This window comes from Macrobrachium nipponense, chromosome 4 (genome assembly GCF_015104395.2).
Source record: "Macrobrachium nipponense isolate FS-2020 chromosome 4, ASM1510439v2, whole genome shotgun sequence".
Taxonomy (NCBI): Eukaryota; Metazoa; Arthropoda; class Malacostraca; order Decapoda; family Palaemonidae; genus Macrobrachium; species Macrobrachium nipponense.
In genome coordinates this window covers 93,135,915-93,162,813 of record NC_061100.1, presented here as the reverse complement: position 1 = coordinate 93,162,813, position 26,899 = coordinate 93,135,915, and the positions used below count along the sequence as shown (strand labels likewise).

Below are 26,899 nucleotides of genomic sequence, written 5' to 3'. Positions count from 1 at the left end.
TATCGGTACAGGAATCCAGGCTTTACAGTTGGCTAATAACAATGACAGCCTTGTTGAGGTAACTATGTATGTAAATACCAGTATTAAAAACATTTCACACTGTAATACGACAATGATAATACATTAGAACATCCATTACCTTAAATAAAATTAAACAAATCAAAGTAACTTGAAGAAACCCCAATCGCACAGCAAGTGTAAACATTGCGTAGCTATTTGTAGTACAGTAATTGAGAAGGATGCGTTCACTCTGACAGTTTTGTATTGTTCAAAAACATTTTATGGTATGAAATCTTTATCACTTTAAATAAAATAGAAAAATTGTATTTAATAGTAAATATGTATTTAAAATCCTTCAAAATTACTTGAGTCATCGTCACTTGAATTAAACAATTAATCAGACAAATTATCATTCACGGTTTCATCATAATGATCCCAGTTTGAATCTGGTGAATCAACTGCAGGTTCGTTTTCCCTCAAATGAGCCTGTTTATGCCATAGAAGAACCAATGGTCAAGGAATATTCCAACATAATAATAAAATACCGGCACGTCGTTTTAACAACCCAATCAAAACATTAACTTGAGTGACAGTTTTTACATACATACATACGTAGGCTGTTATGCAGCGTTAGTTAGCGCTTTGTTTGTTTACATTACACTCGAGTAACGTATCTTCCGTTTCGTCATTTCTAATCATATTTGCCGGTATTCATCTTTTATATATTACACAGATTTGTTAATATACCGAGTATATTACCTGTATTTCTTATGGTAAGTAGAGCAACATATGTACCGTAATAACATTCAGGTTATTTTATATGATACGTTTTACCCTGCTGCTTATTTTGAGCGTACGGTTGGCCTCACATTTTATAGGTCGACTAATATACCCGATATTAGTTAAAATCATAAAAATTTACTCAGAATTGGGGGGTCGACTTATCTTCCGGTCGACTTATACGCCGAAATATACGGTAATTCTCCTAGGGCTGGCCCGAAGGATTAGACATTTGAGGAAACCGAAATGGTTGCAGCAGGCAAAGGGTGATAATGAAATTTTATTAACATTTCACAACAATAATCAAAGGAATCCATATAAGTGCATGCCGATGGTGTCTGAGAGAGAGAGTATGATTGTTGATGTGTTTACACTTGGATCTTAAGTACAAGAAAGAGATTAATTATGCCACAATGTATCAACTTAATACTGGCAAACAGCAGAATTTAAAATAAACTTGAGGATTTTGCAAACAAGTAAAAAGTAAAGAATGCAAGTAAGAAAAGGAAAGAGATTAAATAACTTTTCACAAGGAAGTCGTTTAAACAAACAATGGAAGGCACACAGAAGCTGAACATGGCGCCAGTGTGTTTATTATGGAGCCATGTTACTTTTAGTGATGAAAAGTCATAAAAAGGAATTGACACTTGATAAGGCAAATAATTATCCCAGCCCAGCTGATAAGTCCATGGACAGCAGACCTATCCCCCACTCATAATCAACCAACATCCCTTCCCTCACCTTTCCTCTCTATCCTCTCACTCAGCGCACCAAACACTGGCTCAAGTAAGACTTTTTTTTTTTATTTTCTATTACTGTATTGGATTTGATTTTGTGTTTTATCAATATGTTAAATGAATTGTGAAACAACTAATTTTTTACATATAGTAAAGATTTTACTGTCTCTTCTCCTTATCTCCTCAACAATATCACTATGCCTGATGACTTAAAATCATTCATACATTATTCCTCAAAAAATATATAAGCTCCCTCCCTCTGTCTCAAGTTATCTGTGCATCACCACAACAACGAATGATTTTTTCATTGTTTATGCTAAATTTTATTGTGAAAAGCTTTATTATTTCATTTGCAGCTTTGCTGAATTTGGTTGTCATTAAACTATACTGTCTCACTCAGTGCACCAAACACTGGCTCAATTAAGACTTTTTTTTTATAGTTTTATTGTTTCTGTATTACATTTGATTGTTTTCATGGTATTTTATCATTATGTACACTTATGGTGAAATTCTCTTTTTTAATGTGAATTGTTATTGCTTTTACATACATACATACATACAGTAATATTTTAATTCTCCTTCTCTCCTCAACATTAAAGCTGTTTTGTTCAGTCTCAAATCAGCTGCGTGTGACGTCAAAGCAGTGATGCATGATTTTGTACATCTTTTATGCTAAATTTCATATTGAAATGCTTTATTCTTTTATTTATTTTGATGAATATGGTTATCATTAAATTATATATTGTAAAGGAAGAAACAAGTTAATACAGTTTTTCTTGTAGGATGCAGTAAGCTGTCGAGTAGAAGTATAAACGATAAAAAATTTTCTCGAGAATCTTGTTCGAAAAATGGAACATTCGACATAAAAGTTCAACAAACGAGGTATCAGTGTACTTGAATTTTTGGACTTTGTGATTCAAAAGCACTTTAAGGAAAATTGGAATGAAGTATGGTTGTATAAAATACAAGGTATGTCAAAGGAATAGTAGCCGGAGTTTGAAATCTGGTTTATTTATGAGGGACACAATCTCATCTAACAGTTTATGGATTAATCAAAAGATCTCATCAACAGATTAAAACAGATAAATGTATAGAACTAACCTTTGCATAATTGCTGATCCTTTGAACAGAAGTAAATCGTGCTTCAGTTTCTGTGCTAAGCCTAACAGTAAACTGGAAAATACCACTCAACTGTGCTGCATAAGCAAGGGCTAAACCAGCAAAAGCTGCATCAACATAACCACGTAGCAAAAGAGAAAGAAATGCTGTACAAGCAGTAACTAACACTGAAAAAGAGAAAAAAAGCTCTAAGGTTCATCATTCTAGCTAAAAGATAAATAAATGTCTTATATGAGAAATAATTTTCGAAATCAAATTTTGACCCATATATACAAATTGCTGTTTTACTAGAGACTATCAGTTCAGTACAAAGGGGACATCCAATTAATCATTCACTAAATTGTTCTTATTTCAACGGGCATAATCGAGACGACCCTCAAAGGGCACACCTCAAAACTTCTAACAGCATTACAATTTGGTAAGAAGTTTCTTTTGACACTAACATCTAAACATGGAAGGAGGGAGGACCTTACCATAAGGTAATGATTTATACTTAATAAACCCAGAATAAATTTGTTTCATCACAAACCATTAACTTTAATGTAGCCTATTTGTGCTATTCATATGAATCTCAAACATGTAATTTCACTTGATAAAGAAAAGATATGATGATTAGCGTGTTCAAATGGGGTGCTCCCTAATTTCCTTTTGATTCCTGGTATAGTAACTTCAGTAAACTGAAGGTACTAACTCTGAATTTTACTGTGTGTGTGCATTTGCCAATTGATTAATTGCTCAAGAAAATATCTTTTTAAGCATTTATTTTGCAAAGCATCTCTTGTTGGCTTAACTGTTATAGTCAAGACAAACTACTGAATTCAACTCCACGCCATCTACACAGCACCTATTCTGAGAGCACTTTCTTGAAAGGATATGAATAACTCAGGACCCATCAAACACAGCGAATATGCATTGAAAACAACTCAGTCATCACGAACTAAAGATTTACCTGAATAGGTAGGTGGTTGGACAGTCAGAAAATTTTACTCAAGTAAGGACATCTAAACCCTAACAAGAACAATTTGTTTAAATACTAAATGGTTCACCCCTTTGTACAAAGTGTTAGTCTCTAAAATGCTATGGTTTGTACATGTGAAGATATTGTTTTGCAACTTACTACTTGATAAAATGCCATTAAGAACAACATTCCATAAAAATGTGCATCTAAAAAAAAGCATTAAACATTGCAAAGACTGCCATTCAACTTACATGCCAAAATGTCAAGTCGAATAGCTAACCATCGCATCGCACAGTTGAAGAGGAAGAACACACATGAATTTTCATCAAATAATAGCATAAACCTGAAATACAAGCTTTAATTGGTATCTTATCCAAGCTAGACCTTCAATGCATACAAACTTGGACAAGGCACAACTCATATCAAGTTTTTTATAAAAAAAGTTTCAACAAAACATGTAAAAACTATTCTTATGAAGCAAATAATACCAAACTGACTTTAGCCACTTGAAAATGGTGGGCAAATCTAATTAATAAAATGACATTCATTTCACTACATGGATGTGACCCATGTATTTACACCTTATGGTACTGCATGAATTAATTAAACTACGTACTACGTATACATGCACAGTTGATCCGTGCCTATTCACAGTTCCGGATTCGCAGATTTCTCTACAGAACTTATACTTAGTATACAAATTATTCTAGGAAATTTTGCCTACTGTATTTTCAAGTCAATTTCATGACTAAATGAACTTTTTGTGCTAAACTATTATAATACTAAGGTATAAGCATTTTTAGTTTTTTTTTTAATCTAAACTAGTATGAAAATAGGCAGTTCTAAGCATTTTTGGAGGGTTTTAAGTACTACAGGCAGTCCCCGGTTATCAGTAAGGGTTCTGTTCTGAGGGTTTGATGATGAGCGAGAATCGCTGATGACCACAGATTTTCGGTGCTTATCACCATCGATAATCAAATTTTGGCACCTCTGTTAGGCATGTATCAGTGCCAATACTACTCTATTATTAGTGTCGATAACTGGAAATTGGCACATTTTAGCGATGATTCAGCGCTAGACAAGCACCATAAAACCGGATCGCCGATAACTGAGGCCACCAGTAACCAGGGACTGCCTGTATTCACAGATTTTAGGTATTCACGGAAGGTTGTGGTACACTTCCACCGTGAAAACCAAGGGTCGACTGTGACGAGCTCATTATATGAGAACAGGGCAAGCATAAACAAAACATTTTCTGGGCTCAGCTCGTGTCGGCCTGTGAAATATCCTTAAGTTCATTATTTCTAGGTAAATAACCTAATATTACCAGAGAAAAAATAAAATCAAGAAAAATGTCAGTAAAACTGACTCGCTCACTCTACAAAAGAAGTGTCGGTATGGTAACAGGGGCGAGTGAGACCACTACCACGAGCCATTTACCATTTAGACCTTCCATCACAAAATCCCCCACCTGAGAGAGCTGATACCAAAGGGTGATGCGCCCGCTACTACTACTACTACTGACGCCAAGCGGAGAGCAGCGCCTCTAGTGGCCATCCTTTATCATTAGCTCAACAACGCCAGTTGTGATTTTTCTCTCTCGTGTTGTTTTCGCTTTTGTGAACTTATTTTCTACGATGGAACGCGCTGCTATCGCCACGGTTAAGTTAAGTGCCCGAAAGGTAAAGATTTCGTATTTTGGTCTTCCAGGGACCAGTATTTTCCGTTTTTTAGGTCATATACGGTCACCTGGTTGACTCGTGGCGGCCATGAGTCGCCTCGTGTTGTTAAGATTTCCCAGTCTCCCATACTGGGACGTCTTATCCTTTATGGGCTCTTATTTTGCGTTCATCTTCTTATTACATCGTATTTTAGAATTAGGATACACAGCCCATACCTTATTACCTGTTATCTCTTAGTTTGGTATCTAGGGCTATACTGTTATTCTACCGCCCAGCATCCCAGCTTTTGCTCTTCATCGGCTACGGCTGGCTCCGAGTGGTCGGCTGTTCTTCGGATCAGTTCGCCTCCTCCTGGGCTCCTTTCTCTCCTACTCGTGTGTCCCTTCTATTCTTTTACGATGTATTTATTTATTTATTTATTTAGTGTTTTTAAATGAGTCCAGCCAGTCGATTCAGGACCTCTCTAACCGTGTTAGAGAACATGATGACCGTTTCGCTGGCCTGAATCAGGCTCCACAAGCGAATTTTCCAGTAGGAGGTACTGGTTTAGTCCAGTTACCACCTTATGAATCCCTGCCGGCTTTCTCTATGAATAATCCTTGGAGGGTGGCAGCTTATGCTCCCTTCAAGGATGGCATGATTTCTATTCCGGAGTGTGGAACGAGAAGGATTGAGGACTTCGAGTTCTACCCCCCCGGATTGACTCAGCCTTTCATAGGGTATGCCAGGCTGACTCAAACAGCTCTCAATAGAGAAGACAAGATCTCTAGGGAGACTGTTTTGTACAGCAGGGATCATGCCCAGAGGGAGTGGGTTCATTGCCTGGAGGATTGGGATTGCACAAATACCAAACTCCAGGCCTTCAAGAGCCCTTTCACTATCTTTGCCACAGAGGAGGAGGCTTCTCTCCCATTTGCAACAAAGATGGTGGAGACGACTCTTCAAGCTGTACTTAAGGACGAACCCATTCCGCAGCTAAGGGAAGCGGAACCAACATCTCCGCTCTTCCCTGCATTCGGCGAGCTGTGGGAGAATCTACCAGCTACTTTCACAGTGGGGAAGCTGAAACCGGACTGTGCTATGGACCAGTTTGGTGAGAAGCTCCCTAGACTGCCTGATAGCCTTATTCAGGCAGAATTTGATGCCCGAACTAGATTTGGGAGGTCACTTAACTCCCTAATCATCACGGAGATGGCTGCCCTCTCGTACGCCACGGAACCACTGTTCAAGATCCTAGCGAAGTCTCAGCTTCAGTCGGTACAAGCTGATGCTTTCGACTTTTTCACTGCCAGGAGGAACTGTCAAAAGCATGTGTTGCAAGAAGCCACTATTAGGCATGAACCTAATAGGCTTCTTGCTTCCAACATGTGGGGTGCGGACCTCTTCCCAGAAGCTTCTGTGAATGAGGTACATCACGAGACTTCAAGGCTTAACCAGAGCCTTAGAGTCAGATGGGGTATCTCATCCAAAAGGAAGCAAGAGAACCCACCCGCTTCTGGTAAGAAGTTAAAAAAGACTAATAGGAGATTCCAGCCATACCAGAAGCAACAGCAGCAGCAACACTTCGTCCAGGCTGTCCCAGTTACTCAACATGGTCAGCCTTCGACTTCGAAGCAAAACCAGCCCATCCTCCTGCTGTCCCCTCAAAATCAGCCCTCGACCTCATACACCGTCTCGCCGGCTTTCAACTCTATGTATGAAAGCCAAGCATTCCCAGCCTTTAATAGGTTCTCAAGGGGAAGCAGGGCGAGAGGTAACTTTCGTCAGCGAGGTTCAGGAAGAGCCGCAAGAGGCAAGCACTTCAGAGGAGGGCGCGGAGGTCAACCCACTCAGCAGCAGTGAGACTCCCCAGGTAGGAGGGAGGCTGTTCCTCTTCCGTCACAGGTGGGGGTTCAGCAAATGGGCACAGAGCATTGTGTCCAAAGGATTAGGTTGGAGTTGGATCAAAGATCCCCCACCAAACAAATCATTCTATCAAGTACCATCAAAGGAGTTGACAGATTATGCGGAGGAACTCCTTCAGAAAGGAGCTGTGGCGAGAGTCAAGCATCTAAAATTTCAAGGGCGCTTGTTCAGCGTGCCAAAGAAAGGCTCATAAAAAAGAAGGGTAATCTTAGACTTGTCAAAGCTAAACTCTTTGATTCGTTGCAACAAGTTCAAAATGCTGACCATCTCGCAGGTGCGGACCTTACTTCCCCGTGGGGCCGTCACCACCTCTATCGATCTTACAGACGCATACTATCATATCCCCATAGCAAGGAACTTCCGCCCATTCCTAGGCTTCAAACTAGGAAATCAGACGTTCTCTTTCAAAGTGATGCCCTTTGGACTGAATGTAGGGTATTCACGAAAATAGTGGAAGTAGTAGTCCAGCAATTGAGATCACAAGGGATAATGGTAGTAGCGTACCTCGACGATTGGTTGATCTGGGCACCAACAGTCGAGGAATGTCTCAAAGCCACGAAGAAGGTACTTCAATTCCTGGAACACCTGGGGTTCCAGATAAACAAAACGAAATCCAGATTCACTCCGGAAACTCGTTTTCAGTGGCTAGGCATCCAATGGGATTTATCCTCCCACAATCTGTCAATTCCGGTGGTCAAAAGGAAAGAAATAGCCAAGTCAGTGAGGCAATTTCTCAAAAACAAACAAGCTTCAAGGAGAAACCAGGAAAGAATCCTAGGTTCCCTTCAGTTTGCCTCAGTGACGGACGTCCTTTTGAAAGCAAGACTGAAAGATATAAATCGAGTTTGGCGTTCAAGAGCAAACTCCAAATCTCGAGACAAGTTGTCAGTGATTCCACAAATCCTTCGCAACCAGCTCCGTCCATGGACAAAAGTGAAGAATCTTGCCAAGTCAGTTCCCCTTCAATATCCTCCTCCAGCGTTAACAATTCACACGGACGCCTCCCTGTCCGGTTGGGGAGGATATTCTCAATACAGGCAAGTTCAGGGGACTTGGTCCGCCCAGTTCCGCCAGCTCCACATAAATGTGCTGGAAGCAATGGCAGTGTTTCTTACCTTAAAGAGACTCCTTCCCCCAAAGAAGTCTCACCTAAGATTAGTTTTGGACAGTGCAGTAGTAGTACACTGCATCAACAGAGGAGGGTCCAAATCCAAACACGTGAATCATGTCATGATAGCCATCTTTGCTCTAGCAAACAAGCACAAATGGCATCTATCTGCCACCCACTTGGCAGGGGTAAGAAACGTTATAGCGGACGCATTGTCCCGGTCAGTCCCTCTGGAGTCAGAATGGTCTCTAGACGACAGGTCGTTCCAGTGGATATGCCAGAGAGTACCAGGTCTCCAAGTAGATCTATTCGCCTCACAGACGAACCACAAACTTCCTTGCTATGTGGCCCCCAACCTGGACCCTCTGGCTTATGCCACAGACGCCCTGTCGATAGATTGGAATCAATGGAAAAGAATCTGTGTCTTTCCTCCAGTGAATCTTCTTTTGAAAGTTCTGAGCAAGCTGAGGACTTTCAAAGGTCTAGTGGCTCTGATTGCTCCAGACTGGCCAAAGAGCAACTGGTATCCTCTGCTTCTGGAGTTGGTTCTCCGACCTCAACGGATTCCCAACCCCAAGCTGTCGCAACCAGTACAAATGAGGACTGTGTTCGCTTCCTCAGGAATTCTCAAGACCCTAACTTTATGGACTTCATGAAGTTTGCGGCTAAAAAAGATGCTAACATTGATCCCCAGAACATCCTTTTTCTAGAATCAGATAAAAGGGAATCAACTATTAGACGATATGACTCGGCCGTCAAAAAGTTAGCATCCTTCCTGAAGGAAACGGACACTACAACCATGACAGTTGCTATATCCTTTTTCAGATCCTTGTTTGAAAAAGGCTTAGCAGCTAGCACCATTACTACTAATAAATCGGCTTTAAAGAAAATCTTTCAGTTGGGTTTCCAAATAGACTTAACAGAATCTTACTTTACGTCTATTCCCAAAGCCTGTGCTAGACTTAGACCTTCCGAAAGGCCTACCTCAGTTTCATGGTTCTTAAATGAAGTCCTCAAACTAGCCTAAGATACTGAAAACTTGTCTTGCACATTTATAATGCTACTTAGAAAGACGTTATTTTTATTAAGTCTGGCCTCAGGGGCCAGAATTTCAGAACTGTCGGCTCTATCCAGGGATTCGGGTCATGTAGATTTTCTCCCCTCAGGAGAAGTTCTACTTTCTCCGGATCGCAGTTTTTTAGCTAAAAATGAGGATCCTCTTGCAAGGTGGGCACCTTGGAAAGTCACCCACTTCCGCAAGATCCCTCCCTTTGCCTAGTATTAACCTTAAGAGATTTCTATCTCGTACATCCTCTAGATCCTCAGGTCCTCTTTTTATGAGAGAAAAAGGTGGCACCTTATCAGTTAAAGGAATCAGACAACAGATCCTTTACTTCATTAAACAAGCCAACCCTGAATCATTTCCAAAAGCACATGATATCAGGGCAGTAGCTACTTCAATTAATTATTTCCAACATATGAATTTTGAGGATCTTAAGAAATATACTGGATGGAAATCACCGACAGTCTTCAAACATCATTACCTGAAGTCCTTGGAATCATTAAAATTTTCAGCAGTAGCAGCAGGAAACATAGTTTCCCCTGACTCTGCACAGTAGTTGTAGTATAAAGATCCAGGTCTCCTTTCTACCTACCTTGTCCAACATGCCTCACCCTACTGCTATGCTCTATGTGGTACTCTAGCCTTAGCCGCTAGGATTCATTTGGTGGACTGCCCCTTATTTTTTTTCTAGGGGCACCCACACATTATGCATATAAATGTGCTTCAGTGTTTCTACCCTTATTTTTATGCTAGGGTAGAACACAATGTATTTGTATATTTTGTAAATACAAATTAATCTTAGTGAATCTTTATATGTAATTGTTTTGGTTACCATTATACTACACGTATACTGTACTTACCATTACTTAATTTAAGCTAATTTTAAGTAACCTTATGTTAATATCGTGTAATTGGTTCTTTGATTCACTTATATTATATACTGATCTTTTTACAATTTTTGTTTCATTTTGACCCTTCATTGTCATCTTGTCTGTTTCTCTGGTACTATTTCACAGGCCGACACGAGCTGAGCCCAGAAAAAGGATTTTGACGAAGGAAAAATCTATTTCTGGGTGATTGGCTCGTGTCGCCCTGTGAAACCCACCCTGTTTTTCCTTACCCACCCTGCAGGACAAGATGATAATTTTGTAAAGGATAGCCACTAGAGGCGCTGCTCTCCGCTTGGTGTCAGTAGTAGTAGTAGTAGCGGGCGCATCACCCTTTGGTATCAGCTCTCTCAGGTGGGGGATTTTGTGATGGAAGGTCTAAATGGTAAATGGCTCGTGGTAGTGGTCTCACTTGCCCCTGTTACCATACCGACACTTCTTTTATAGAGTGAGCGACATTTTTCTTGATTTTATTTTTTCTCTGGTAATATTAGGTTATTTACCTAGAAATAATGAACTTAAGGATATTTCACAGGGCAACACGAGCCAATCACCCAGAAATAGATTTTTCCTTCGTCAAAATCCTTTTTTTAAATAGTTTGTTACTTTGCAAAAGGCTAAATTATAATGAGCAAAGCCTTACAATGTTCCCCCTGTATTTGGTGGGGGATGGGTACCAGACCATCCCCCCATGAATAGCCAGAACCTGAAAATAGTTGAAACCCCTCTTATAAAGAATAATTGAAACACCCACAAAAATGCTTAAAACTACTTATGTACTTATTTTGTTGGTTAAAACTCAAGAAAACCCACTAAAAATGTTTATACTTGGTTCTTTTAATAGTGCATTTTATGATGAAACTGATAAAAAAACCCAGGAATTTGTGGATATTTCTCATGGCAAAATACAGCGAATAGGAGAATTTTCACAAATAATGGGGGTACATGTTCCGGAGAGAAATCTGCAAATACAGGGTTCACTGTAATTAGATACTTGAAAAATTTGCCCTATATAACTAGTATACATAACAACACGAAATAGTTGACTCATGCACTGACAACTTATAGGAACTGCATGAATTAACTCCACTGCTAAGTACACATATCATGTGGTTGTTACATGAGAAATGAATAAATATAAACAGAAAATCTTAACTAAAGAAAATATAAATTAAATTTACTAATTTGGGACAAACTAAATAATAATGAGCAATGCTTTAATCAATTACTTGGAAAATATGCTTTGCATAACTATTCAGTACAATAAGAAATTTGGAAGCACATTAGAAAAGAACAGATCCCAAAAATGATGCTATCTCGGATTACACAAAATATTTGCCAAAACAAAAATGTAAAAGATAATTTCATACATTTTAAATACAGAAATAACATTGATACATTTCAAATACAAGAATGATGCTGGAACAAACAGACGACAGGTTGTTTTGGTACATGTAAGACCCTGATCAAGGTAAGTAGCTCTCTAGTAAAATATCTATCAGTCTTCAGATAGGAAACCCATTATTTCTTAGGAAATAATTTCCTTAGCAAAGAACAACAAATATCATATCATCTGAGTGACTCATCAGATTATGCCATAAGTCCTAGGGTTGCTGAAGTACCTCAGAGTGGGTGACTAGTCGAACATTTGAGTGTACTAACACAATTCTATAGTATGGATAATTGTTAACCCCTTGTGGCTGGGTGACATATACGTATAATATATTATGTTTACTTATATGTAGCTCTGTGGTGGATTCCAGGTAACATACATGTTTAAGATTTTGCACCATACAGTTTCAATGAATTCTGTGGGAAAAGTTTCCAGGTCACTTCTATGGGCCATAAATCATTTCTGGGAACTCCTGCACAGCAACTGTACTAGCTCAGTAAAGGCAAGGTGGGTATAAGAAAGGTGGCTGCATCTGGAGTGAAGGTAATTGATTAGTTGACATCTCTTGCCTGCCTAGGCCACGCCCCCTTTACACTAGGCCCGTGCACTAGGCCTGTGCAGTGATAGCAGGCTTGGTGTAATTGTAATTTGATAATAGGACTAGCAATTGTAAATGTAATTGACATAAAGCATATGTAATTACTCCAAGCCTGACTGACGGGCTTTGTCTGCTAAACAGATGAACAAGTCATACTATAGATATGATATCATCTGCCGAAATATTTCTTGGAAAGTAATGAAAATTTACAAATTTCCTTTATGTCTTCCTGATCTATGTAGTACAAGACACCATACTTTATGTTAAAATGTAAACACAGTTAAAAAGACAGCTTTCCTGCTTTGACAACTGAAAGATGACGAGCATGGTATAAACCATGCTCATCATCTTTGGGAGGAGCTTGGTGATGTCACTCATAGATACCCAATCAAGACAAAGTACAGTGGTACCTTGACATAAGAAAGGCTCAATTTACAAAAAACTCGAGATACGAAAGCAAATACGAAAAATTTTACAGCTCTACATACAAAAAGTTTTCAAGATACGAAAGGTTGTTGCTGTAAAGTCCCGAGATTCGCCCGGACCACCGAGAACGATTTTAAAACTCCCTCGCCGCCAACTGAGTAAACTCGCCACCTTCCTCCCGCTCTCCCATTGGTTCCTGATGCTAGTCACCCCATAAGATCCTGCTCTCCTATTGGTCAGCATCTACCCCTTGTGCTTTAAGTATTCTATTGGTAAAAGGATGCATTAAATTGAAAAAATTATTCATGCAATACATTTAATAAAAAAAAAAAACATTAGGTAAAGATAGAATAAAGAATAGAAATGAATGGTTATTATACTGTTTGGTAGTTTCAGTAGTTTCAGTTTGAAGAGAGATAAGGGATTTTGACGAAGGAAAAATCTATTTCTGGGCGATTGGTTCGTGTCGCCCTGTGAAACCCACCCTTTTTTACCCACCCTGCAGGCCAAGATGGACATCTTTATAAAAGGATGGCCACTAGAGGCGCTGCACTCCGCTTGGCGTGGGTATTAGTAGTAGTAGCGGGCGCATCCTCCTTTAGGATCGGCTCTCTCAGGTGGGGGATTTTGATGTGGGAAGTTCTAAATGGCAAGTGGTTCGTGGTAGTGGTCTCACTCGCCCCTGTTAGCATACCGACACTTCTTTTATAGAGTGAGCGAGACAGTTATACTGACATCTTCTTGAATTTATTTTTTCTCTGGTATTTATTAGGTTATTTACCTAGAAATAATGAACTTAAGGATTATTTAACAGGGCGACACGAACCAATCGCCCAGAAATAGATTTTTCCTTCGTCAAAATCCCTTTTCTGGGCTCAGTTCGTGTCGGCCTGTGAAATAGTACCAGAGAAACAGCCAAGATGACAATGGAGGGTCTTAATGAAACAATAAAATAAAATTAGAGTATAATATAAGTGAATCAAAAGTTATGATACAAAAGTTATAACATAAAAGTACTTAAAACTAGCTTAATATAATAAAGGAAAAGCACAGTTTAGTACAATGGTATAAAAAAAAATATTCAAGAAGATTCACTAAAACTAGTTTAATACATACAAAATATACAAAAGTTATTGTGTTCTACCCTAGCATAAAAATAAGGGTAGAAACACTGAAGCACATTTATATGTACATTATGTGGATGTCCCTAGCAAAAAAATAAGGGGCAGTCCACCAATATCAACCTAGCGGCTAAGGCTAGAGGACCATGTAGAGCATAACAGTAGGGTGAGACATGTTGGACTAGGTAGGTAGAAAGGAGACCTGGATCTTCAACTATAACTACTGTGCAGAGTCAGGGGAAACTGTGTTTCCCGCTGAAAATTTTAATGATTCCAAGGACTTCAGGTAATGACGCTTGAAGACTGTCGGTGATTTCCATCCAGTATATTTCCTAAGATCATCAAAATTCATATGTTGGAAATAATTAATAGAAGTAGCTACTGCCCTGATATCATGTGCTTTTGGGAATGATTCAGGATTGGCTTGTTTAATGAAGTAAAGGATCTGCTGTCTGATTCCTTTTACTGATAAGGTGCCACCTCTTTCTCTCATAAAAAGAGGACCTGAGGATCTAGAGGATGTCCGAGACAGAAAGGCTCTTAAGGTCAATACTGGACAGAGAGAGGGATCCTGGGGAAGAGGAATGACTTTCCAAGGTGCCCACCTTGCTAGAGGATCCTCATTTTTAGCTAAGAAACTGCGATCCGGGGAAAGCAAAACTTCTCCTAAAGGGAGAAATTCCACATGACCCGTATCTCTGGATAGAGCCGACAGTTCTGAAATTCTGGCCCCTGAGGCCAGGCTTAGTAAAAATAGCGTCTTTCTAAGTAACATTATAAATGTGCAAGACGAGTTGTCAGTGTCCGAGGCTAGTTTGAGGACGTCATTTAAAAACCATGAAACCGAAGTAGGTCTCTCAGAAAGTCTAAGTCTAGCACAGGCTTTGGGAATAGACGTAAAGTAAGATTCTGTTAAGTCTATTTGAAAACCCAACTGAAAGATTTTCTTCAAAGCTGATTTATTAGTGGTAATAGTGCTAGCTGCTAGGCCTTTTTCAAACAAGGACCTGAAAAAAGATATGGCTAAGTTAACTGTCATGGTTGTAGTGTCTGTTTCCTTCAGGAAAGATGCCAACTTTTTGACAGCAGTCATATACTGTCTTATAGTTGATTCCCTCTTATCTGATTCTAGGAAGAGGATGTTTTGGGGATCAATATCTGCATCTTTTTTAGCCGCAAACTTCATGAAGTCCATAAAGTTAGGGTCTTGAGAATTCCTGAGGAAGCGAACACAGTCCTCATTTGTACTGATTATGATAGTTTGGGGTTGGGAATCCGTTGAGGTCGGAGGCCCAACTCCAGTAGCAGGGGGTACCAATTGCTCTTTGGCCAATCTGGAGCAATCAGAGCTACTTGACCTTTGAAAGTCCTGAGTTTGTTCAGAACTTTCAAGAGAAGATTCACTGGATGAAAGATGTAGATCTTTCTCAACTGATTCCAATCTATTGACAAGGCGTCCGTGGCATAGGCCAGAGGGTCCAGGTTGGGGGCCACATAGCAAGGGAGCTTGTGGTTCGCTTGTAAGGCGAATAGATCTACCTGGAGATCTGGTACACTCCGGCATATCCACTGGAACGACTTGACGTCTAGAGACCATTCTGATTCCAGAGGGACTGAACGGGACAAGGCGTCCGCTATTACATTCCTTACCCCTGCTAAGTGGGTGGATGATAGGTGCCATTTGTACCTGTTCGCTAGGGCAAAAATGGCAATCATGACATGGTTCACATGTTTGGATTTGGATCCTCCCCTGTTGATGCAGTGAACTACTACTGCACTGTCCAAAACTAGCCTTAGATGAGACTTCTTTGGAGGAAGGAGCTTCTTTAGGGTAAGGAAAACTGCCATTGCTTCCAGAACATTTATGTGGAGCTGGCGGAACTGAGTGGACCAAGTCCCCTGAACTTGCTTGAATTGAGAGTATCCTCCCCAACCGGTTAGGGAGGCGTCTGTGTGAATAGTTAACGCCGGAGGAGGATATTGAAGGGGAACTGTCTTGAACAGATTCTTTACCTTCGCCCATGGACGAAGTTGGTTGCGAAGGATTTGTGGAATCACTGACAACTTGTCTCGAGATTTGACATTTGCTCTTGAGCGCCAAACTCGATTTATATCTTTCAGTCTTGCCTTCAAAAGGACGTCCGTCACTGAGGCAAACTGGAGGGAACCTAGGATTCTTTCCTGGTTTCTCCTTGAAGCTTGTTTGTTGTTGAGAAATTGCCTCACTGACTTGGCTATTTCTTTTCTTTTGATCACCGGAATTGACAGATTGTGGGAGGATAAATCCCATTGGATGCCTAGCCACTGGAAACGAGTCTCCGGAGTGAATCTGGATTTCGTTTTGTTTATCTGGAACCCCAGATGTTCCAGAAATTGAACTACCTTCTTTGTGGCTCTGAGACATTCCTCGACGGTTGGTGCCCAAATCAGCCAATCGTCGAGGTACGCTACTACCATTATCCCTTGTGATCTCAGTTGTTGAACTACTACTTCTGCTATTTTCATGAATACCCTGGGGGCTACATTCAGTCCGAAGGGCATCACTTTGAAAGAGAATACCTGGTCTCCTAGTTTGAAACCTAGGTATGGGCGGAAGTGCCTCGCGATGGGGATATGATAGTATGCGTCTGTAAGATCGATAGAGGTGGTGACGGCCCCACGGGGAAGTAAGGTCCGTACCTGCGAGATGGTCAGCATTTTGAACTTGTCGCAGCGAATGAAAGAGTTTAGCTGGGACAAGTCTAATATTATTCTTCTTTTTGATGAGCCTTTCTTTGGCACGCTGAACAAGCGCCCTTGAAATTTTAGATGCTTGACTCTCGCCACTACTCCTTTCTGAAGGAGCTCCTCTGCATAATCTGTCAACTCCTCTGACGGCAACTGAAGAAATGATTTGGTTGGTGGAGGATCTTTGATCCAACTCCAACCTAATCCTTTGGACACAATGCTCTGTGCCCATTTGCTGAACCCCCACCTGTGACAGAAGAGGAACAGCCTCCCTCCTACCTGGGGAGTCTCACTGCTGCTGTGCGGGATGACCTCCACGTCCTCCTCTGAAGTGTTTACCCCTGCTAGCAGCCTTTCCCGAACCTCGCTGGCGAAAGTTACCTCTCGCCCTGCTTCCCCTTGAGAACCTATTAAAGGTAGGGAAAGCCTGGTTTTCATACATGGAATTGAAAGCCGGAGAGACGGTGTACGAGGTTGAGGGCTGATTCTGGGGGGATAGCAAGAGGATAGGCTGGTTCTGTTTCGATGTCGAAGGCTGACCCGGTTGGGTAACTGGGACAGCCTGGACAAAGTGCTGCTGTTGCTGGTGTTTTTGGTATGGCTGGAACCTCTTGGTTTTCTTCAGCTTTTTACCAGAAGAGGGGGGGTTCTCCTGCTTCCTCTTGGTTGAGATACCCCACCTAGCTCTAAGGCTTTGGTTAAGCCTTGAAGCTTCGTGGTGCACCTCATTCACAGAAGATTCTGGGAACAGGTCCGCACCCCACATGTTGGAAGCAAGAAGCCTATTCGGTTTGTGTCGAATGGTGGCTTCTTGCAACACATGCTTACGACAGTTTCTTCTAGCCATGAAGAAGTCGTAAGCATCTGCCTGAACCGACTGAAGTTGGGATTTAGCAAGGATCTTGAATAGAGGCTCCGTAGCGTATGAAAGAGCAGCCAAGCCATCTCCGTTATGACTAGGGAGTTAAGTGATCTCCCTAGCCTAGTTCTTGCTTCAAATTCTGCCTGAATGAGGCTATCAGGCAGTCTAGGAAGCTTTTCACCGAACTGATCCATGGCACAGTCCGGTTTCAGCTTTCCTACTGTAAAAGTGGCCGGCAGGTTCTCCCAAAGTTCTCCAAACGCAGGGAAGAGAGGAGATGTTGGCTCTGCTTCCCTGAGCTGTGGAATGGGTTCGTCCTTCAAAACAGCATGAAGGGTCGTCTCCACCATCTTTGTCGTAAAGGGGAGTGAAGCCTCCTCCTCCATGGCAAAAATGGTGAAGGGACTCTTGAAGGCCTGGAGTTTGGTATTGGAACAATCCCAATCCTCCAGACAGTGAACCCACTCTCTTTGGGCGTGATCTCTAGTGTACAAGACAGTCTCCCTAGGGATCTTGTCTTCCCTATTGAGCGCTGTCTGTGTTAGCCTGGCATATCCTATGAAAGGCTGAGTCAATCCGGGGGGTAGAACTCGAAGTCCTCAATCCTTCTTGTTCCACACTCCGGTATTGAAATCATACCATCCTTGAAGGGAGCATAGGCTGCTACCCTCCAAGGATTGTTCATAGAGAAGGCCGGAAGAGAGTCATGAGGCGGTAACTGGACCAGACCAGTGCCTCCTACCGGGAAGTTAGCCTGAGGAGCCTGGTTCAGGCCAGCAAAGCGATTATCGTGTTCTAGAACACGATTAGAGAGATCCTGAATTGATTGACCTGACTGGTTGATGCTGCTAAAGTGTTGAGCAAACATTTGCTCAAATCTCATCCCAAGCAATCCAACCATCTCTCCTACTTGTTGTAGGACTCCTGCCGAGGAGATGGCAGGGTCAAAGGCACTAGGTGCCGCGATCCCGGCAGAAGTCACCGGAGTGGATCCGGTAGCAACCGGAGACGGTACTGGCTCGGTCGGAGCGCGGACCTTCTCCTTAGAAGCTTTGCTTCTCGACCCTCTCGAATGTGAAGAGTCAGACTTAGCCTTCACTGCTCCGGAGTAGGATGCCGAAGACTTACGTGAGGAGGAAGACGACGACTTTTTGGGCGTCGTCTTCTGGAGGGTCTTTTGCTCTCTGTGTTCCTTCACTTTAGGAGGCACAGAAGCAGCAGGCGAAGGAGTAGGGATTTCAGATCCCGTGAGGCCTTGGAAGGAAGAAGAGGAAGGAACAGGGGAAGAAGATCCAGGTGCGCCCAAAGGAAACCCTTGAGCGCCCGAAGTACCTACCTCGACCAACAAATCCTCAACACCTACCGCCATTGGCTCTATATTAATGTCTAAAGTGGCGATGTCCAGCACGGTTTCCTGGCTTGATACGTTCCCGAAGGCCTGCTGTACCTCGCGCTGAATAGAAGCTATGGCTGGGGCTGCTGTGGCGGGGTCCACATATCCTGTCGCTTTCCCTCCGTGGAAGATCTGGACAGCCAACTTCTTGTCAAGGATGTATGGCTGTCCTTTGGCGGCGTTCTTGCTGAAGCCGCCTACCCAAGCCTTCAGGGTTGCCAGAGCGACCTCCTTTACAGCGGCAGCCTGAAAGAGAGGACCAATGAAGACTCTAACGGCAGAGCTATAGCTTACAACTAAGACTTAGAACTAAGATATATTAGAGATATATAATGGAGAGAGTAATTACCTTGAAACCTACTTACCCCATCCAAAAGCTGACTCACGAGGTCGTAGCATATGGTACATGCCTCGTGGTGCCAGACAATCAGTTTGCCGTGGGTAGTAGCGCACGGGGCGTGGGTCCTACACTCCTCGTAGCCACAGGGGTCATGGAGGACTGCATTGCAGCCCGGTTCCTGGCAATTGGTAGCCTGTAAGTGGAAGGATACATGAGTATCGAGAATACACACTTACAGCCTAACGCGAACTCCGTTGCATGCCGGAGTATGCAAGTTATATTAAAACTAGCCCTCTACCGCAATACGTGTGGTTGTTAGGGCGATCTGGTTGAGGTCTCCGGCGTACACCGGGGACGGAGAAGGAGAGCAACCAGAAGTGGTGAGAAAACCCTAGTGAAGGATAAACCACGACGGAGAATGGAGGAGGCAGTTAATAGTAAAATAACAATAAAATTATAAAAAGGGCATGTATACTACAAACAGGGAGTAAGACATGCCTTCCTTCCGACTACTAGAGGAGTGCCCGGGTAAGGAACCAAGCTCCCCTCCGGTAGCGGAAAGAAGGTAGTAGTAGGCAAGCTTTTGAGACCACTAGTAGACCCCTACCCCGGAAGCTGGCGGAGCCAGTTACTATTCCGACAACCGAAGGGGCCCCCGGCTAGTGAGCAGGGGCTCCGTCTGTCGTGGGAGAAAATAGGGGCGTGGGGAGAGCGAACGAGACACACCGGAGAGGGCCGAGGCGACCGGGGGGAGGGGTGGCCAACCCCAACCCCCTTACACATCGGAGTACCCCGGTACCCGAGACTACAAATTGGTCACCCAGACTCCCAGCTGACCGGGCCTCCCAGGATCCCCCTCGGAGAGAGAGGGAGGGAGGCGACAATTGGTTGCCATGACAACTGAGGAGAGCCCGGCCAGACCCCCCCCTTACCGCGCGGAAGGGAGGGAAGGGAGTAGGGTAGGGCGCCCAGTGGGACACGTGATCGAGGGTGGACCAAGGGGCGATAAGCAACACAACCACTAGGCTAGTGACCACGCGAACCCAACTGTACCAAGTGTGAATGAACACGAAGGAAGATAAAGCCTAGGTACTGGGCGCCCTAAAAGCTAGCCTAATAAAAATAAAATAACACTGGATAATGGTAATAATAAATAAATAAATACATCGTAAAAGAATGGAAGGAACACACGAGTGAGAGAGACAGGAGTCCAGGAGAAGGCGAACCGATCCGAAGACCAGTCGACTACTCGGAGCCAGCCGTAGCCGATGAAGAGCAAAAGCTGGGATGCTGGACTAGGGAAAAACACACTATAGCCCTAAATACCTAAACCATAGAGATAACTGGGTGACAAAGGTATGGGCTGTGAATTCCTAAATACGATGTAAATAAACAGATGAACGCATAATAAGAACCCATGAAAGGAAGAAAGACGTCCCAGTATGGAAGACTGGGAAATCTTAACAACACGAGGCGGGCTCATGGCCGCCACGAGTCAACCGGGTGACCGTATGTAACCTAAAAAATGGAAAATACTGGTCCCTGGAAGACAAAAATACAAAATCTTGACCTTTCGGGTACTTAACTTAGCCATGGCAATAGCAGAGCGTTCCATCTCGAAGAAAAATCCAAAATAGCGATCACAACACAAGAGAAGAAAAAACGCATGTGTCTGCGATGAGCTAAAATAAATGGATGGCCACTAGAGGCGCTGCACTCCGCTTGGCGTGGGTATTAGTAGTAGTAGCGGGCGCATCCTCCTTTAGGATCGGCTCTCTCAGGTGGGGGATTTTGATGTGGGAAGTTCTAAATGGCAAGTGGTTCGTGGTAGTGGTCTCACTCGCCCCTGTTACCATACCGACACTTCTTTTATAGAGTGAGCGAGTCAGTTATACTGACATCTTCTTGAATTTATTTTTTCTCTGGTATTTATTAGGTTATTTACCTAGAAATAATGAACTTAAGGATTATTTCACAGGCCGACACGAACTGAGCCCAGAAAATGATAATTTATGGCTTACTGTGTAAAGTGATTGCTTGGCGATCGTTCAATACTCGTAAGTGCTGGATGTAAACAGAAGTTTGGAAGCTTTTTTTGTTTGTTTGTTTATTATAGTTAATGGTTACTTAATAATTATTTGAAATGAGTACATGCAATACATTTAATAAAAAAATTGTGAATTAGATATCATAAAATATAAAATAAATCAGACTGCCAACAAATACGTATTTTTCAGAATTCTTCTTCTGTTTTAATATTACGTTACTGTCAGGGAATTTCATAATGTTAGTAACACCATCTATTGACTGGATTTGAAGTTACAGTATTTGCGAAGTTTCTGTTAACGATTTTGTCCTTGTATTTCCGTTCCATAATAGACTTGGAAAAATAAATTTGGTATTTTCTTTAGTCACGTTATAATCACCTAGCCGTGCAGTAAGTGGATTAACTGCCTGTGTTTATACGTTATATTGTTATATCAGTTTTTGTGAAATGTGTTCATCTTTAAGATTTTTAAGTCTTTAAAAATGTATTTGAAATTGTCTAAGTGCGTATTTAATTAAAATTCTTTACGAATTAAGTTATTAAAATAAGTGTAGTGTTAATCATAAGTGTAGTTAAATTTCTTTCCTTTTGTTTCAGCTAGGGTAATCCTCGACCCTTGGGGAAACGGTGCATGACCTTAAACAATCCCGGAGCAATTACTGCACTTTTGAAAATACTTGAACTATTATCACAGGTTCCCGTTGTTACATTGAAGCATACGTTATATAAGTGACTCTGAATCCGAAATTCAAATTGGTGTATTATCTAGCGTATGATAAATGTCATAGAGACCCATGAACAGTGACTTGTGTTATGTACTGTGTTGTAAGGTTTTTCTTGAGCAATTGCTGAGGTATTTATTCGTAACAAGACATTTGGTGATTTATTTTGGTAATTGATATTAAAAGGGTGTCAGACAGATAAGTTATTTAATATTTTTCTTGTTCTTTATTTGTTTATTTCCTTATTTCAATAATCTATCTTTAATTTCATAATCCATAGTGGTGTTAATATATTAAAATTTGTAATTAAACATTATTTCTAAATTTCTGAATTTGTTTTACCATACCTAATCACAAATAAGCAGTGCTATCTTTACCAGGGAAAAATGTCTTCGGAATTCCCTGACATTAAGTGGTGTGCTCACCAGGGCTAATTTAAATATTTCCTTGTTAATAGTGGCCTGCGTTACTTTGTGATTGGTTTGGTGATAGTAAATTTTCTATTACAACATATGAAAGTGCAGTAATTGGTGTGGAAATTGTATTTTTGAGTGTGTGGGGCATTTTAAGAATTCGGCTGGAAGGTCGCAAGTGGGAGACTTCCGATAGTTACTTAAATGTAAACCAAATTCTTGAAACAGTGTCCGGTAACAGTTGTTACGTAAGAGTCCAGCTGACTCTAGAGATATACTGGTTTGATAATTTTAAAGTTATTGTTTTGTACTTTATATTTATTTCTATTAAAACTTTATTGTTGAATCTGGATGCTTGGTGAATGGTTACTGTTGTGTAATGAAAGTGTGTGATTGTCCTTTATTCATAATAATTATTTCTAGTACAATTCAGTTTCTGCTTATTGTCATTGGTAACAGGTATCTTTAAATGTTTCTTAAATTATGTTGCTTGTAGGTAATGGTTAAAGACTGGATATTGTAAAATGGAGTCTTATAAATTCTGGAAGGATGAAGGTTTGTCCTTGGGACTCTCAGATGAAGCTCTTTTGAACTTTATAGAGAAGAAAATCAAAGATAGTGATGAGCGTGATAAAAGACATGCTGAAAGAGAAGAACGGGCTCTGAAGATTAAATTTGAAGAAAATGATAAGCAGAGGGCACATGAACTTGAGTTGCAAAAGATCAGAGGAGCAACATCTAACCCTAGCCATGTGACAGTTGCTGTGGATACTACTAGACCTCTTCCTTTTTGTGATACTGATGATATCACCGCCTACCTAGTAAGGTTTGAAAAGGTAGCAGTTTCTCTCAACTGGGATCAGAACTCTTGGTCAGTTCAGTTAGCATCACTTTTAAGAGGTAAGGCATTAGATATCTACACGTCGCTCTCAGATGCCGTTACGAGTGACTATGCATCATTGAAGGAAGCTCTTTTGAAAGGATTCAAGAAGACTAGCGAGTGGTACAGGACAGCATTTAAAACTGCAAAAATGGATTCCAAGAGCACATATGAACAATATTTGAATATATTATTTCGAAATTTTGACTTGTGGATAAATAGTCTTAGGATAACGGAAGACTACAAAGACTTGAGAAACATTATAACCTGTGATCAGTTCATGACTACTTTACCTAAGGAAATGCGTCTTTTCCTTAAGGAGCGTAAACCTAGAACTCCAGAGGATTATTCATCATTGGCAGACACACATGCTTCAGCACACAAATGTTATCCTAAGGATGACAGAAAGTCCTTAGGCACAATGCTAAATGTATCCTAGTTCCAGTGACAAGATCAGTATGAGTGAGAAACCAGAGAAAACTAATTCATCACGTCCAGGTAAGATTTCATGTTACGGTTGTGGTCAGTGTGGACATATTTCAAGAAACTGTCCTAACAAGTTACCCAAAAAGAAATCTGAATCTTCTCTTGAGATAGGACAAGTTCTGGATAACACAGGAGTATGTGGACCTATGGTATGTGGAACAGTGAATGGTACTACAGTATCTACAATACTCACAGATACAGGTTGTACAGGAGTAGTGGTATCAGAGGATTTAATTCCTGATCCTGGAACAAATTGTTCATATTCTACTCTTATTGATTATTTGGGCTGGAAGGACAGATTCCCTATTGTCAAGATTTATTTGAAATGTAATCTCTTTACAGGTTGGGTTAATGCTGTTCGGGCTCCAATTAAGTACTGTACTGTCTTATTAAGCAATATTCCAGGTGTTCAAGACCATAATTTGTTTCCTCGGAAAAATACGGATTCTTCCATAGAAGTAAACGCAGTAACAAGAGCACAGGTAAAAAGGAGAAATATTGTACACCCTCTTTCTTTACCAGAACCATTTGATATATCCATTGATCATGAATCTTTTCTTAGAGAACAGCAGAATTGCGAAGTTTTGAAATATGCAAGAGAAATGAGTCAGTCTGGTGATGTCAAATGTTGCAAGAATGGTTTGCAGTACGAGTTCGTGATGAGAAATGGACTTCTCTACAGGAAAATACAGAAATGTAAAAAGCCTCAGTTACTAGGAAAAGAACAGTTGGTTGTGCCAGTTAAATGCATAAAATTAGTTTTACGCCTTGCACATGATATTCCAGTAAGTGGACATTTTTCTCATAGGAAAATTTTTAATAAGACTAATGGAATTTTCTGGTGGCAAGGTATGACGTCTGACATATATAAATATTGCAAATCTTGTGATGTATACCAAAAATCTTCTCTTGTTGGAAAAGTAAAGAAGGCTCAGATGGTTAAATTACCAGTGATCTCTACGCCATTTTATCGAGTGGCCATAGATTTAGTGGGCCCGATTTCTCCTCCTAGTGAAGCAGGTCATAGATATATTCTGACCATGGTAGATTATGCTTCAAGCTTCCCAGACGCAGTAGCTTTGAAGAACATAACATCTGAAGACATTGCAGAAGCCTTAATATCTATTTTTTCCAGAGTAGGAGTGCCAAAAGAAATTCTTTCTGACAGAGGATCACAATTTTGATCAGAACTTATGTTGCAAGTACACAAGTTATTAGGAGTGAAACCTCTTTTCAGTACCCCATATCACCCTGCTGCCAATGGAAGAATAGAAAGGCAACACCAGATTTTAAAAAGTATATTGAAGAAAATATGTGAGTTAAAAAATAATCAGTGGCATTGTTTCCTTCCAGCTGCACTGTTCGCCATGAGGGAAATTCCAAGTGATACACCAGGTTTCTCACCATTTGAGATTTTATATGGCCGTCAAGTGAGAGGTCCCTTGACAATATTGAAGGAACTATGGACAAATTCGGAGATGTCTGCAAAGGAAACTGATCTTTATTCTTTTGTTTTGGAACTACGTGAAAAGTTGTCTGATGTTTCTGATTTGGCTGTTCAAAACATGAATATATCTTTCAGTAAATATAAGTCTTATTTTGATTTGAAGAGTAGTAAGCGCCGATTTAAAGCTGATGATGAAGTGCTTTTGCTTATTCCAGAAAAACAAGGTAAATTGCAGTTCTCATGGAGAGGTCCATACAAGATAATTGATAAGCATGGTCCAGTTGACTACTGGGTAAACGTAGAGGGTAAGAAGAGACTGTATCATATCAATCTTATGAAGAAATATTACCGTAGAGAGAATGTTAATGTTACATGTAGCAGATGAAGATATGACTGGAATGATAAACACTGTTCATGTTAACAAAGTTGCTGTTATTAATGCTGATGAGGATGATTATCTGAAAATTGAAACTGTGGATACCAATCAGAGTACATGCAACATAAACCCTAATCTTTCAGATGTACAGAAAGATGATCTTCATAACTTTTGTCAGAAGTAGAAACATGTATTTTCAGATAAACCAGGTAAAACTTCTTTACAAGAGCATAATATTAAGATTAAGACTACTGAACCCTTTGTTCGTAAATATTATCCAATCCCAGCTCATCTGCGTCTGGGAAGCTTGAAGCATAATCTACCATGGTCAGAATATATCTATGACCTGCTTCACTAGGAGGAGAAATCGGGCCCACTAAATCTATGGCCACTCGATAAAATGGCGTAGAGATCACTGGTAATTTAACCATCTGAGCCTTCTTTACTTTTCCAACAAGAGAAGATTTTTGGCATACATCACAAGATTTGCAATATTTATATATGTCAGACGTCATACCTTGCCACCAGAAAATTCCATTAGTCTTATTAAAAGTTTTCCTATGAGAAAAATGTCCACTTACTGGAATATCATGTGCAAGGCGTAAAACTAATTTTATGCATTTAACTGGCACAACCAACTGTTCTTTTCCTAGTAACTGAGGCTTTTTACATTTCTGTATTTTCCTGTAGAGAAGTCCATTTCTCATCACGAACTCGTACTGCAAACCATTCTTGCAACATTTGACATCACCAGACTGACTCATTTCTCTTGCATATTTCAAAACTTCGCAATTCTGCTGTTCTCTAAGAAAAGATTCATGATCAATGGATATATCAAATGGTTCTGGTAAAGAAAGAGGGTGTACAATATTTCTCCTTTTTACCTGTGCTCTTGTTACTGCGTTTACTTCTATGGAAGAATCCGTATTTTTCCGAGGAAACAAATTATGGTCTTGAACACCTGGAATATTGCTTAATAAGACAGTACAGTACTTAATTGGAGCCCGAACAGCATTAACCCAACCTGTAAAGAGATTACATTTCAAATAAATCTTGACAATAGGGAATCTGTCCTTCCAGCCCAAATAATCAATAAGAGTAGAATATGAACAATTTGTTCCAGGATCAGAATTAAAATCCTCTGATACACTACTCCTGTACAACCTGTATCTGTAAGTATTGTAGATACTGTAGTACCATTCACTGTTCCACATACCATAGGTCCACATACTCCTGTGTTATCCAGAACTTGTCCTATCTCAAGAGAAGATTCAGATTTCTTTTTGGGTAACTTGTTAGGACAGTTTCTTGAAATATGTCCACACTGACCACAACCGTAACATGAAATCTTACCTGGACGTGATGAATTAGTTTTCTCTGGTTTCTCACTCATACTGATCTTGTCACTGGAACTAGATACATTAGCATT

General features: G+C 40.8%; 1 protein-coding gene across 10 annotated transcripts in view; it reads right to left on the bottom strand.

Moving 5' to 3' along the window:
- The window catches only part of LOC135211019 (ATP-binding cassette sub-family C member 5-like), an 818,851-nt gene that overhangs the window by 95,059 nt on the left and 696,893 nt on the right, over positions 1-26,899 (bottom strand). For all 10 annotated transcript variants that reach the window (XM_064244042.1, XM_064244046.1, XM_064244047.1 and 7 more), the window contains 2 exons: positions 3,846-3,937; positions 2,619-2,803 (listed from right to left, as the gene is read on the bottom strand). In XM_064244042.1, coding sequence (XP_064100112.1) covers positions 2,619-2,803; positions 3,846-3,937 — 277 coding nt within the window. The remainder of the gene's footprint in view (positions 1-2,618; positions 2,804-3,845; positions 3,938-26,899) is intronic.